Source organism: Coccinella septempunctata, chromosome 6 (assembly GCF_907165205.1).
Source record: "Coccinella septempunctata chromosome 6, icCocSept1.1, whole genome shotgun sequence".
Taxonomy (NCBI): Eukaryota; Metazoa; Arthropoda; class Insecta; order Coleoptera; family Coccinellidae; genus Coccinella; species Coccinella septempunctata.
In genome coordinates, this window is record NC_058194.1 from 19,695,660 (window position 1) to 19,710,102 (window position 14,443).

A 14,443-nucleotide genomic window follows, 5' to 3' on the forward strand; every position below is an offset into this window, starting at 1 on the left:
ATAGTTAGTTCCGTTTTAGCAATTTAATGGCGGATTTTGTCTCGTGACGTGATTATTAGACCATAGTAATCTGTGCATCTAAGTCGCCATGTTATTTCAAAATTTTCAATTGTCGCCACTGACTTATTACTAGAGTCACTGTATCTTTAGCCGATTCAAATTCTAGTACACTTCAAAGAACTTGAAAACAGCTAGAGAAAATGATAGGTTTAAAATTGCGAAATGTAGCGTGTCCATAACAATTCTCCCAAAAATAAGAATAACATAAAAATCACCTTTCTGATTTCCACCAAAATCAATATAGGCTCCTCAAGACCGAGAAACTTTAATGAGGGGGTCCGCCCTCTTGTTCCCCTTTTGTAAAGGGGGCCGTGCGATTTCTCGGCCTTGGAAAGAGCCCGCGGGTATTGGTTTTTCAGTTTGGTGAAGAAATTTCCATTTTTTTTTTCGATACTGCCTTACCCCCACTCGTCGGGGAGGGGAGATCGGAAATGCACACAGATTCTTATCGCCAGGGTCTTCCCTGGGGACACTTCTGCCGAGGTCAAAACTTCAAAAAGTTTAAGTCTTTGAAATATTAATAAAATTTTGTCCAATTTCACCGCCCCCCACCCCAAAAAATCCAAACCTGTCTAGGTGAAGAAGTCAAGAATGGTTTTTTTTTATATTTTCAAGACTTTCAAGTCTAGGAATTCCTCCCCAAAATTTTTGAGGTATGTATCTCCCTAAATACGAAAATCTTATATCTCTCCGATTCGACGGATAAAGCTAAATAGCGACGCGAAATTTGCGGCGAAAATCGAAAAAAGGAAAAAAATATCACAGTGTGTCACAATATAGATGAAATAAAATTTCCAAAAATTCTTAAAAAATCGAAAAAATAGTTTAAAAATATCGGAACCTCAAAATGTCACCCCCTCACCCACAGTTTTGTTGGCTTTCCGACTGTACTTTCGATTGGGTAGGTGTAGCATCGAGAAATGACTCCTATGATTTTTTGCACAACTTTACTAGGCCGAACTCTTTGAAGGGTGGCAAACCCCTTAAAAAAATTTCAAAATTTGCTATGGGAAATTTTTTTTTCGAGGTTTTTACGTTTTCTCAACTTACAGATGATTCGCAAGAATTTTTTTTGGTATCTCAAACTTAGGGGAGCATTTTCAAAAATTCATATCATTCAAACGGGAGGACGGATTCGGAGGGGCAGTAGTTTTTCATGTTCGGACGGCGAAGTCGCATCCAAAACACTAGAAAAAATATCCCAAAGATTGATAGAGGGCAGAGACAACCTGTGGTCTCCGATAGAGGGCGTCTCAAAAAATGACATTTTGATCGGCAGGGCAAAAATCTATGCATATTTGTTTCGCTCTTACTTTGTTAATCTATTTATCAAATCTACCTGTTGGGGCGATCTACCTATAAGGATTATCTACTTATTACACGGATTAACCAACTAGGCGAATTAACTTACTTGCCAAATTCAACTAAATTGTGGATTCGAGAATTTGTCAACCTGCTGTTCATTATCAATTCAATTGCTTGCTGTGTGAGGAACTAATTCTTCAGAAGAATAGATACCCTGCATGTGCTTATTTTTCTAAGCAGTTACTCAATCGCATATATCTTTTAAAAACCATTTTTATTAGCAAAATGGAAAACTCCTTAGGAGATTCTGATAATACATGTAAGGGGATAGTTTAATCAATTCAGAGTACATACATTCATATACAGATTACTTTTGTAAAAGCTACAACTTGTATTCTATTCTTATTTGTGCGCCATAAAAAAACTTTCAACCTATCGTAATCAACTGAAGTAGATAAAATACCTTTATCAATACTGTCACATACAAATTTTACAAATTATAGAGCTTAAACATTTGATAAGACAAGTTGAGGTCAGTCCACAGAAGAAAGTAAAATCTAATGCTGTACAAGATATATCACTATTTCAAACACACCAACAAATTCCAATATATCATGTTTTTAATCTTTCTAAAACTCTTTGTTCAACAAGAATTTTAAATTTCACTTTTTTCAAGTTGGCACGAAATCAACAAATCATCAAATAACAATTGCATAATAAAAAAAACTCCATATGGATCTTAATTGATTTATTCCGAATTGTTGGACTAATGAAACTAAGAATTTTCTCTGATCATTTCAACATTTCAAATAAAAGATTTTTCGGAGGAGTCATGTACAAAGTGGTGGTGACTGAATTTTTCAACTTATTTTTATCACAGAAAACCTATTCAATGAATCGACATAGACAGTTTTTTATATATTTAAAATCCTTTTTGACATACTTTCAGGAATATATTCTTAATTATACCCTGAAAAGTAAAAATTTAAGTCATTAAGAATCTACATCATTTTAGGACATGGTTGTTGAATACTCATTCAATTGAAAAAAACTATTAAAATGAAATCTCGACATTTAGTTCATTGTTCATACATCTAGGCATAGATTAATAAATACTTTATCCAATTATTCATCACCAATTAAACTTGTTTCTAATTCTTGGTGACAATGTGTAACAACAAAAGCTAATCTGAAGACAACAATCTGGACACAACACCGAATTTTTGAGGATTTCTTTCATCATCAAATATTTTGTAAATTCATCTTTTCCAAAAATTCGTAACTTTATATTAGTATCCCCAAGAACAGTTGAAAGGCTTGGCAGCAGGAGTGGATCCTGAATAGTAAGAAGAAGAAGGCTGAATTGTTGGAACAACATTATTTTGAACTGGACCAGTTGGTCTTTGTAGTCCTTGAAGGTAGTTAGCTTGAAGATTAGGATCAAACATATACATTTGCTGACCCTGTTGAGACTGTTGTTGATAAGCTTGACCCACGCCGCCTGATTTGGTTCCTGAAATACATCAAAATGACAATTATTCAGATAACTGGAGTAATATCACATAATAGAAAATTCCACATTTTTATCCCATTCTACTCACCAATTGCACTAATCTGTTGTGTAGACGGCTTGACAGTTGCTGACATCAAGGAATTAGAAGTAGAAGAAATTAAAACAGTTGTTGGATTATTCAGCTGCTGATTTTGACCAAAAGCAGCATTCGATAATCTGTAACTGTTCAAGTTCTGATAAATCTCGGGACCTTGGGCAGCCGGAGGTGGATGTGCCTGAGGGGTTTGAAGGAACATAGATTGTGCCGTATATGGGCTAGAAGCTGCCTGTCCTAAGCCATAATGATTAGGATATTGAGAGAATTGGGATCTTCCCTGCCCCCCAAGAACTCCTGTTTGATCAATTTGGAAGGGTCCATAAAGGTTGGCTGTTTGCGCTTGTAGAGGAGGAGCTGTGTAAGGCAAAACAGACGGTGGAGATGGAATTGCTGACATTCCATACTGACTTCTACTTCCGATACTTGTCTGAAAATTTTTCTAAATCAGAGAGAATTTTTTGGATAATTGAAATATTCAACACATTACAGTTCGATGGAAAATTACAATGCTTTGTAGAGGCTGATGAGATTTTCGAAATTTTAAGAATTTTGGATTTTTGTGAAATTTTGTACTCTTTCAAATAATGTCAGGTAAAATACAAATTGAGAGAATATATTTCTGACAAGCAGTGTACTATTAAGAATATATGAAGACTTCTGTTGAGAATAAAGGAAATTGAAAAATATATTTTAATTTATTTATTCTTTAAATGATGAATATCCAGTTATCAAGTTACCTGATAGCCCATATGTTGATTAGTAGGAAACTGTTGAGGTGGCTGCCCGATTCCGACGCCAGCGCCAATAACTGGTTGAATTGGCGGAGGTGATAATGGATTTCCCATCAAACCTGGACCCATGATACCAGAATGAGCGGGATGTGCAGCATTCGCACCAGAAACCGCCTGGTTTGCTGCTCCGGATACTTGTTGGGTGGGTTTGACCTGAAATAACAATGTTTCAAAAATAAATTCAGAACGTAATTCTAAATAAAAATATTATGTACCCCATAAACGCGTTCATTCCCGGCAAACGAAAAAAAATGTTCTGGCCTTCTGGACATTTCCACCTAGGAAAAAAAAATACAACAAAATAAGAAACCTACTCCCTTAAATCAGTTTACGCCATTTGGCATTATCTGAAACTTTTCATATGCAAATGGGTAAAAAATTGTGACAGAACACTGTAAGTATCTCTTTAGTTAGTCATTTAAAAAAACTTTTATGTGAAGGTAGAGTTACCAAGATATTGTGTAGAACACAATGCTTTCATTGCAGCCTGACTGTCAGAATGTATTGCTATGTCACATTTCTGATAGTTTCTCTCTCTGTTAATTTCCAACCATCTTCGACTGCTAATAGCGACAGTGAGCATTTGGTGACTGTTCCCAAAATACTCCTGCACCAGTCATTGTGCTGGTTTTAGAACCATCTGTATACCATTTAATGGTATTTCTTCAAGTGATTTGGGAGTGAGTTCCCTTTCCGAATTTTTCTTCCACTCAGCATCATAGTGAATGTTTTCTTGATGCTGGATTTCTTCATCATCTAGTCACTTGGTCATAGAGAGACTCAGGCTTTCTGATTCCTAATTCTCTCACTACCTGTAACTTCCCTGGATGTTCTCAGTAATGCCTCATGGGCTAAAATATCACAAGATGAAGAGGTGTGTGATGATCTGCAATGATCTCTAGTACCCTAGTTGGGCGCGTTTTTATAGCTCCAGTTACGCAAACACTGGATATATTTTGAATTCTTTAAAATGTTTTCCTCATACTTGCATTGGCATGCCAGACTATTTGCCCATAAGTGATTATTAGTATCACAACCATGAAGTACATCCATCAAAGTATTTCTGGGTTACATCCCCAGAACTTACAAGTCAGTCTTTTGCACACCATCATTGCTTTGCTAGCATCCTGGTAAAGGATGGTAGGATTTTGTGTTCTTGAATATACTACCCAAAACGATTTACCCAATAGAAATATTGACTTTCAAACTTTTTTTTTGTAAGTTTTGAGGCTACATTAACAGCACTGTTGCTGATTCGGGGTCAGAAATAAATAACAAATAAAAAAACTTGGCAATCTAACAACTCAACTCAGTAAATCAGTGAATAATGTGAAATATGATAGGAAATGGCCTGAATACGTATTTATTTTTATTATTAATTTTTGGGACACCATGAATTGATTCGAAAACACATAAATAATTTCACATACCTTACACACATTTGTGGTATTGTTACTCGTTTGTTGATTAGCTGCGGGACTGTAGCCATGCTGTTCATGATTATCCTCGACATTATCATTTCCTTTAACGTAGGAATTGGAATCTAATGTATTTGTATCGGGAACAAATGACGTAGAGAAATTGGGGTTGGCATCCTCCTGTGGCACGCCATGCTCAGAGGGCGTTTCCCAAACTTTCTTAACAGACTGAATTTTATAATTTAGGGCATCAGCAGTTGAAATATCATTACCCCCAGTGGTCATTGAATGCATTGGTCTAGGAAGACACGGATTCTTCAACGCCTTTTCGTCAGGTAACGAAAGTGCAGAATCGAAAAAGTCCAGTTTCATATCACCACTATCTTCTTTGAACGGAAGTTGGAGCTGGATGGAATCAGACTGTTTCTCATTCTTACTCAACAAATCGTTCATGCGTTTATTGAAATTTGTCATTGATGGATTTTCAAGGGAACCATCCTCCTTGCGCAATTTATCATTACGAACATTTCTGTTAGTTGGCATTGATTTGAAATTGGTATTTTCGAAAATAATCGTATTCACTGGAGGTGTCGCTCCGTCAAGAATGACCGTTTCTGATAAATTTGATTTGTTGATTTTCTAAAAGAAATGAATATTCATTAGGTCAAGAGCAAAAAACAAGAATTAAAAAAAACTCTCCCATTTATTTCTAATTAATATTAAATGAAGTCAGAAAAATTTGAAAACTTTATGCCACAGAGAAAAATTACACCATCGTAAATCTTGATACAAGACTTTAGTTTAGAAGGATAGATTCTGAGGACTTATAAAGGATTCTCAATTTTCACATTCCATTTCAGTAGCTTTCACTTGAAACAGCTAATTGGCTTCGTTACTTGAACTACCCTGTATAATGGACTACAAAGAATATATCAAATGAAAGTCTCTATGGAATTTGAAAACTCTTCCTAAATAATCCCTTTAGTTTAAAACTGAAAAACAGATTTCTTTTTATATAATTTCATTTTGCTGAACCGTTTTGACTAAATAATAAAACTCACCTTATCAACATCAGGATTTCCTTGAGCAGGGCCGTGTTCAATGTTATTTCCACCATCAATAGCGGTGGCCAAGAGATTCTCAGGCTCCATTGGCCTCAACTGGGTCCCCAAGGGTTTATCCCAAGCATTTGATATCGGAACCACTGGATTATTGGCTTGGGGATTTGACATTTTCGGACCGAACATGTTACGATTTTTAATTTCATTCATATCAGCCATGCCATGCTGTTGTTGCATCTTCTGCAGTCTATTACTTTCTCGTAGTTTGACAAATCTTGGGGGTATCTTGTTTTGTCGACTCTGACGATCGAACTGGTTTTTATTCGTTTGTGGTAAAACGTGTGGAGGATTCACTGTTACCGCCATTAAAGGCGGTATGTTATGAGTAGGCTGTTGAATTTGTTGTGGTATGGGTTGCTTTTTATTTTTTTCCCTTTCTTTGTTATCCGAACGCAAATTTTTGCCAGGATAAGGAGGGTTCAGTTTTTCCTCTGTTCTTGGACGTTCCTTCACGGTTTTTTTGCTCTTGACCTCTTGAAAACCGTCAGAGTCACCATGAGGGAGGCCTTCTTCCTCGACGTCACCACCAAGATCGTCTTTATTTTTCAAGGAGATATCAGCAATAGCACTACACAACATATTAGAATCTTCAGGTTTGCTTTGCTTGTTTTGTGTTGTAATAGAAGTTTCATTTTTAACAAAATGTTTCTTCTCATTGATTGAACGAGATTGCTGATTTGGTTTTCTTTGAACAGACGAATTTGCATTTGAGTTATTAGGTTTCGAACCAATTGCAGTTTTATTATTGAGAACTTTACTTTTGTCTTTATCATCTGTTGTTTTGTTCTCTGAGAACACATTATTGTCTTCTTTGACCTCAACTTGTGAATCCTTATCATTTTCGGCAGCATTGGTGTTAGGTTGTTGATTATCATCATTTTCGTTTGGTTTCTTATCGTCATGATGCGTGAAAGGACTTTTGGAGGGTGGTGGACCATATCCATCTATCCTCTTGCTTAGCCCTACTCTGCCACGGAAATTTCCACCCCCTCTTCCAAGTCTGCTAGGTTCCCCTCTCGGAACATAATTATCTCTCTTTATATCTTGCATTTTGTCACTCTGTCTGTCTCTATCAGACTTCGTATTTCTTTTCTCTTCTTTTGGATGATTTTTGTTGATTTTGTCAGACTTGACATTTTTATGAGAATGATCATCTTTCGAATGGTGGTCTTCAGATGAACCTTCAGAATCGGTCGCAATATTGCTGAAGGATTCCATTTTGTGACCAACATTTGACCTCGAGTTTTTGTTACTGGAGTTGCTTCTTTTTGGCCAATTACCTCGCTCCCCAGTAGATCTGTGATGATACTCGTTATTCCAAACTTTATTCGATGGATAGGCTTTGCTTCTACTCGAATTCCTCTTATCATCTCGATAATCATCGTTCTTAATGTTTTTCTTATTATCGACCGATTTGACGTCTTTATCGTCTTTTTTACCAACATTCTTGGATTTATCTGATTGGTCGGTACATGTTTTAGATTCATGGGGGTCACTTTTTTTACCATCCAAAGAATCCATTCTTTCTTCTTTATTCTTAACGCCGTTGGGTTTTTTCTCAGGTATTTGACCACGTTTTAAAGCTGTCAAATTGCGGCTTTCATTGAAATCGTCTGCTTCTATTCTATCCCTTGTTATGGGACCTGGAACCTGCCTACGATCCTCCCTATGAACTTCCCTTCGTTTCTCTTCAAACGAGATATCGAATCTCGACTCTGACCACGAACTGTATTCACGATTATCATCAGAAGTATACTTGTCCCTCGATATCTTCGCGTCTTGAGAGTCCAATCTTTGAAATCTGTCATAAAGGTTGTCCTGATTCTTGTTGAGTTTTGGTTTAATATCCGAAGGAGCAGCTTCACTTCTGTTTCTGGCCTGACCATAGTCTCTTCTTTCATAGTCCTTAATATCAGGTTCAGCTTTATCATATTTCTCTTCTTGGATTCTTGTTTCTTTTTTATGTTTGGAAACTTCCAAGTCATGAGTGTCGATATTAGCAGGAGATTCTGATTTATGTATAGGTTCTTGTGGAGTCTGGGAAATTGGGGTAGGTTCATCGATATTGCGTTTTCTTGGTTCAGTTTCTGATGGACCAATGAGAGGTTTCCTAGACATATTGCTCTTAGGGTAGTTTGGCGATACTGGGGATCTATTTTCATAGTGTTCATTATACTGAGGTGGGTTATTCTGTTGATGATGTTGTCGCTTAAAACGGGGAGGAAGATCGCTCTGGAACTGCCTCGAGAATGTTGGCGCTCCCTGCTCTCTCGATTCTCTCTCCGGATTCTTCGAATTCCTCTTGAAAGTTTTTCCTTCAATTTCTGTCAAATGTTTGAAAGTATTACTGGGCTTCTCAATTTTTTCCTCGTGGTTTTCGGCCGGTATTTTATGACGTTCTTCCTTTTCCTTATGATGAGGTGGATCCTTTTCTCTCTGGAAATCTGGCAGGGGAATTTCCGTGGGGGCAATTGGTTTTGGAGGCACAATAGATGGATTAATAGTTCCAACGCCCTCTTCACCATCACGATCGCGTTTGCTTATCTTCTCTTCCAGCTCTTTCAATTTCTGTTGAGCGCCCTGTTTGGTGGCCTCGTTGAAACGTTTCTCCTCCTCCTTCTTCCTCTGTTTGGCTCTTTGAACGGCGAGTTCCACTTCTTTAAAGTGTTGAGATCTCTTCAGTTTTATTTCCTCTTCTTCAGATGAATGTCCCTTATTGGATGTTTGCCAAGCGTCATTCGTTTCTTTTTTCGCAACTTCCGGAAGTTTTTCATGGTGTTTAATATCTGTCTGTTTCGGCCTGGAGCTTTTGTCCGTCAAGATTTCATCATCGCTGAAATTGAGTTTCTTGTTATAGTCAATATCATCTGAATAAGCCCAACCCATGTCTCTTTCAATTTCATCCATCCTGTGGAGTTCTTCCTCTTTAATTATAGAGGGTGGAACCACCTCATCAAAACTCTTTTTGTTGATTTTGTCTTGCCGTCCATTATTATCATGGGAGGAGGCAATAACATTATTGGCCGTTAGGCTAGGGGGAGCATTGGCAGAAGGGGGATTGTTTTTGTACATCTGCAAGAACAAATTGAAAATTCACAATTGGGGGTAAAAGTGTAGAAAATACAAGAAAAATGGTATAAAGTCGAATCATTTGAATTTTCTTGAAAACAGGAACAATTACAGCTTGGTTTTTCAATGAAAAAAATAATAGGATATTATGCTGGGCTGAGTGAACCTGAAGAAAAAACTGTCAATAGGGAATACTCCTTCTGACCGAAAATGATGTATTTTTTATGAAATATCTTTGAAACGTCACATTTTGAAATAACCATTTTAACCGTTTCTCGAAAAAATTATTTGAAGTACTTGAAAATGAAAAATAAAAATGAGTATGTATTTAAAATTTAAAGCGTTTCGTTTCTATTGCACAAGTTGGCAACATCAACTGAAATATGTGTTGATAATAAAGAACAACAAATACACTATCTTGATGAGATAGACAAAGATGCTTGTCTATGAAGTCTGCGACGAAAGAGGAAGGTCGTAAAATTTTATGGGATTTTTATGGCCGGTTGCTCTTGAGGCTCTTCAGTAACCGCGCCTTATGATGGCTACAAATAGCTGTTATTTTATAAACAAGCCATTGTTCTTTTTATTTTCTAGTAGGCGCTGTTGCCAAATCGTGAACTAGAAACGAAGCGATTGAAATTTCGAAACCTCATATTTGAAGAATGATTTTGAATAGTTTCCGCGGTGCATTTGAAAAATTCATGGATGAAATTCATAATTATTTAGTTTAAACTTGCATATGCTGTGAAAACCCAAATTGAGGAGAATTCCCCATAACTAATTTGAAAAATGAAATGAATTTTATGAATACCAAGAACAAAAACACTATTCTTCATTCTATGAGTCAAATCATTACTATCCGCCCTAGTCTGTGATAAGTGCTAACCTCAATTTTGTCAAACTGACGTAACTTGAGGGGTAAACAATCCTTTTATGACGTTAATGATCACAAAACTTTAAACTGTACGCGTTAATATTGTCAGTTTTCTATCATACTCATGGACATATAGACATGGACTGTGCCTTCCTTTTCTATCTATGCATGAAATACGGTCAAAAAAAGTGACAGAGAGAAACTGAACATCGGGAATGCAGTTGTCTTTTTCTAGAATTTTGATTGATACACACTCACCTCTATGTGAACAAGAAAGAGACAGGTAAATACCCGACGATCATTCATCTCTTACTATAAAAAAGCCAATTTCATGCTGCCATTGCTCAGTCCATGTCTCTATGTCTATGATCATACTACACTTTCAGATTACCAATGAGGGATAAATAATATTCGGTGTACAACACTTTCTCAGAAAATTCATAAAGATCTAAAAAAACCTCTCCAAATCTCAATAGCATGAACGTAACGAACACTTGTGTGCCCCTCAACACTCCTGTCAAAGTCGGCTGGTTAGAAATGCCCTATGGGGACACTGCTTGAAAAACAGTATTATGATAGCTGTTTTTCAAGCTAATGATGTTCACTCACCACACAAGTTAAGTTTTCTGTGTTTGTTAGCATGGGTGTCTCCATGTAGGAGAGGAGGAAACAGATAGATTATGATCAGTTTATTCAATGGTTGAGGACAAATCATTTTCGACGTAAATTTTGCAAAATGCTAGGCGATATGAGAAATAAAAAACACTTACAAAAGAGGGCATAACTCCTCTATACTGAGGCGGTAGAGTCTGCTGCTGCTGTTGCTGTAAGAGGCCTGCCTGGGCCGATAGCTGTGGTGGAGAACCCAGGTGACCCGAGGTTGGTTTTCCCTCTCCTCCTGGACCAGATCCACCTCCTATCCAGGAACCTTCCGTTTGTGGTCGTAAGCTCAAACCTGTAGAATAAGGGGGTTCTGTTCCTGTACCTCTGCCCTGCCCTCCTTCCGTGGCCGAGAGGCTTGGAAAATCGTGCTGAAATTGTGGGCCTTGATAAGGAGGAGGATGATGAGAATGTGTATCTCCTCTGCTCATTACTGAACTCCATGATTTGTCTATTGGTGCACTTGGTACATGTGGGACTTCCTGTTTCAAGGGGGCAGGTTGGGAGGATTGGGCACCTGAAATATGATGGACTGAAGTTATTCGAATAACAAAATAAAAATCATCTCCATTATCCATGTTGTATCCTTGATATTCACAATTTCATAGAAAATGCTTGAACAGGTCAATTTTTTTTAATAACACAACTTTTCATTCACAATTAAAGAGTTTTTCATGCACCCTTCGAACCCTTTGTGCCAGAAATGGACAGATCTTTAGTTCATGAGGATAATTTCATCATCAATGGAGGTTTTTTAACAACCCATGAAGACTCACTTTGATGTAGAGTTGGAGCTGGATTCTGATCCTGTTTGGGAGTTGGTAATCCGTTGGACAATGAATTGGTATCTTGCTTTCCCCATCCTGGTCCTCCTGGTGGTACTAATGGTACTGCTGCTTCACTTCCACTATGTTCAGATTTCAAAGAGGGTAAATTTGCAGGAGGCCTACGGGCGTTTGGAACTTTTCCCAATATTTGCATTCCATGTTTGTATTGTATAGTGCTTTTTTGTTGGGTTTTTTCTGAACTTTCGCCCTGGAAAAAAGTATACCAAAATATAGTCTTTTTCAGTGGTTTTTGCAATCTACAGTGAAATACAAGTAGAAAAACCTCCAAGTAAAACTAATCTATCTAGCAAAAATAAATCTCACTTGCTATTTGAATTGAACACATTATAAAAAACACCTTTCAAATTTTGAAAAACAAATTAAATTTCTCTATAAAAAAATCTTACTCTGCTACTTTTGTAGATTCTATTTATATCCAAAGATTGAAACTTCGGCTTTCCCCCTTTGGATCCTATACTGGAAAATGTAGACATACTGTCTAATCACACACATTTATAATTTCAGAACCCAGTGAACGAACCTTATCCCTGAAAAAAAAAATACATAAAAACTCATAAAAAGAACAATCTCAGGGGGGTACTGAATGCACACAAGATAGTATCTAACAGGCTTGCAACTATAATTTTGGGCTATTGAGTATAAGCACCACTATTAATATTTTTCCTAGGAATCTTCAAAGCTAGAAACGAGAAAAAGCAAGAATCACACTAGAAATCGATATGCTGAGTGCAATAATGAGAATTCTGTTTAGAAAATTTGTTTCGAAAACAATTTTTCACTTAACCAAAGACTAAATATTCAATAAATCCAAGTAAAGAGTTGGTAACCATATTTCCTTACAACATAGTAGAAGAAGAGTTAGGTAGCAAATCTGTCTGGTCAACTTCTTTACTATATTTTCCACACTTTGTATGTATGGAGACCACTTTTACTGAGGAAAATGAAATGGGAAGTGGCATGCTGTTAAAATTGTAAATTAATTTGGCTGATTAAAATGGCAATAAAATCCGAATGGCTCGGAAGATCCATAAAAAATTCTTCAAATGTATATGTTCGATGTTATTTATACCTATGCAGGCACAAAAAACAACAGTGCATAGAATAAATGAGAGGGGATCACTGTATTGAAAAAATTAGCAGATTTTGTAGGTTGAGTGACAACATAGTGAACATAGACAAACTAGGCAACAAGAGGAAACTTGCAGTTGCTTTTTATCCTATAGGCTTTCACTGTTTCAGCCTGGGAGAAAACATAACCGTTGTTGAAAAAGGCGATACAAGCATCTTTTTCGGTCGAAAACCACTTGAAATCTGACAATTCGATATTTTACTACTCATCAGCAAAGTAATAATGTATATTAGGACACTGGAAAACTCAATTATGAAAAATTCAACTCATGTTGAGCCATAAGAAGTGTACTTTTTTAATATTTACAGTTAAACAAATAGGAATTGTAAATTTTCATCAAGTATCAAAGTTGACAAAAATTTATTAATGTTTAGTAAAAAGCAGCAAAAAAAATTATTAATTAACATTTGAGTGAATATAAGGACCTAATTTTTTAGCATTGATTATGAGGACCAAAGCTTGTGTCAAAAGTAGGCTACAAACGTCAGCTGTTAAGTGAAAAAAATTTATTATGGCAATTTTTGGCACTAATGCCATTTGAATGCAATCAAAAACATGCAATAATAATAAAGAAATGTCAACGAAAGGGCTATTTCAAATTGAAATTCTGTTCTCACAAGTTACAATCCAAGCAATGATGGCCCAAACAAAAGATATACCTAGATGAAAATAAAGAGAAAGGTATGTTCGAGTAAAGAAAAATATTATTTCTCAAAAAACGAAAAGGAATTGGCAGTTATGGATACGAAGAGAATAAATAGATCACAGGACATAATTGACCGCGACATAACAGTAAAATGCTGGAAATGGGACTACGTCGAGCTCAAGCCTCGACAGTTGGAAATATCAAATTCTTTACTAAACGAGAGCTTACCTTGGTTCGTTCGAATGGGAAAGTTATCAATAATATCAAATAAGACGAACTTCTCGATTCAATAATAGACACCACAGACTATAGCCTAATTAACCACCATACATAAAAGTAGTAACACAAGTCAAAATGGCGTTTGCCGACTGCAGATGCTGTTCACAAATCAATGAAATGACGTCACTGCATTGTCGTGCTATCTTTCACTCATGTACTGAACTAAGGACCATGTTTTTCCTGTTGCTGTCTCCCAGGCGGTTACTTCATAATTACAGTGCGGTATAACTCATGAAATGGGGGATAGGTGTCACTGTAGCAGTACAAAAAATGCTTGATTTAGATATTTCAAGACAAAAAGATGAGTTTTCCCTGAATAAGACGTTTTCTTTCTTCTCCTAATGACCTAATGAGCAACAATTTGAATATAAATATGCACTGGTTGATAAGAAAATATATCGCCTATAATATTTATGAAAAGAATTATGAGATTCATTTCGAAATGATATAATGATCCCGTTGAATTTAAAACAACGCTCAATGAACGAAATTTGAATCTACTACAATAAATAAAATAATGCATAGAATCCACAAAACAGCCGTATATTTTTTCAAGCAAGCCTTCTTCAACGTGAGTATCGACGTGGCACTGTTGCTTAGAAGTTAACAACTAGGAGGCGCTGAATGAAATTG

The 14,443-nt window shown here is 36.4% G+C and overlaps 1 protein-coding gene across 4 annotated transcripts; it reads right to left on the reverse strand.

Moving 5' to 3' along the window:
* Positions 1-1,620: 1,620 nt before the first annotated feature.
* On the reverse strand, positions 1,621-13,923 carry LOC123316084 (putative uncharacterized protein DDB_G0282133). 4 transcript variants are annotated; one of them, XM_044902053.1, is made up of 10 exons: positions 13,760-13,923; positions 12,143-12,283; positions 11,685-11,943; positions 11,019-11,425; positions 6,246-9,377; positions 5,197-5,589; positions 3,982-4,044; positions 3,713-3,919; positions 2,967-3,414; positions 1,621-2,878 (listed from the first exon to the last, which is right to left on the reverse strand). In XM_044902053.1, exons 2-10 carry the CDS (start codon positions 12,227-12,229, stop codon positions 2,655-2,657), a joined length of 5,220 nt encoding a protein of 1,739 aa, XP_044757988.1. In that variant the 5' UTR covers positions 12,230-12,283; positions 13,760-13,923; the 3' UTR covers positions 1,621-2,654. The 4 variants fall into 4 exon arrangements, with proteins under 4 accessions (XP_044757988.1, XP_044757985.1, XP_044757986.1 ...); XM_044902050.1 differs by having other exon boundaries at positions 5,197-5,823; XM_044902051.1 differs by having other exon boundaries at positions 2,967-3,402; positions 5,197-5,823; positions 13,760-13,922.
* Between the last annotated feature and the right edge of the window lie 520 nt (positions 13,924-14,443).

Bases quoted from the DNA above. Each gene is read 5' to 3' on its own strand.
- LOC123316084 (XM_044902050.1), bottom strand. From the start codon at position 12,229: ATGTCTACATTTTCCAGTATAGGATCCAAAGGGGGAAAGCCGAAGTTT. The intron at 9,378-11,018 runs GTAAGTGTTTTT...TTGTTCTTGCAG, and splicing joins GAGGAGTTATGCCCTCTTTT to ATGTACAAAAACAATCCCCC. The intron at 4,045-5,196 runs GTATGTGAAATT...TTTTTTTCCTAG, and splicing joins ATACCACAAATGTGTGTAAG to GTGGAAATGTCCAGAAGGCC.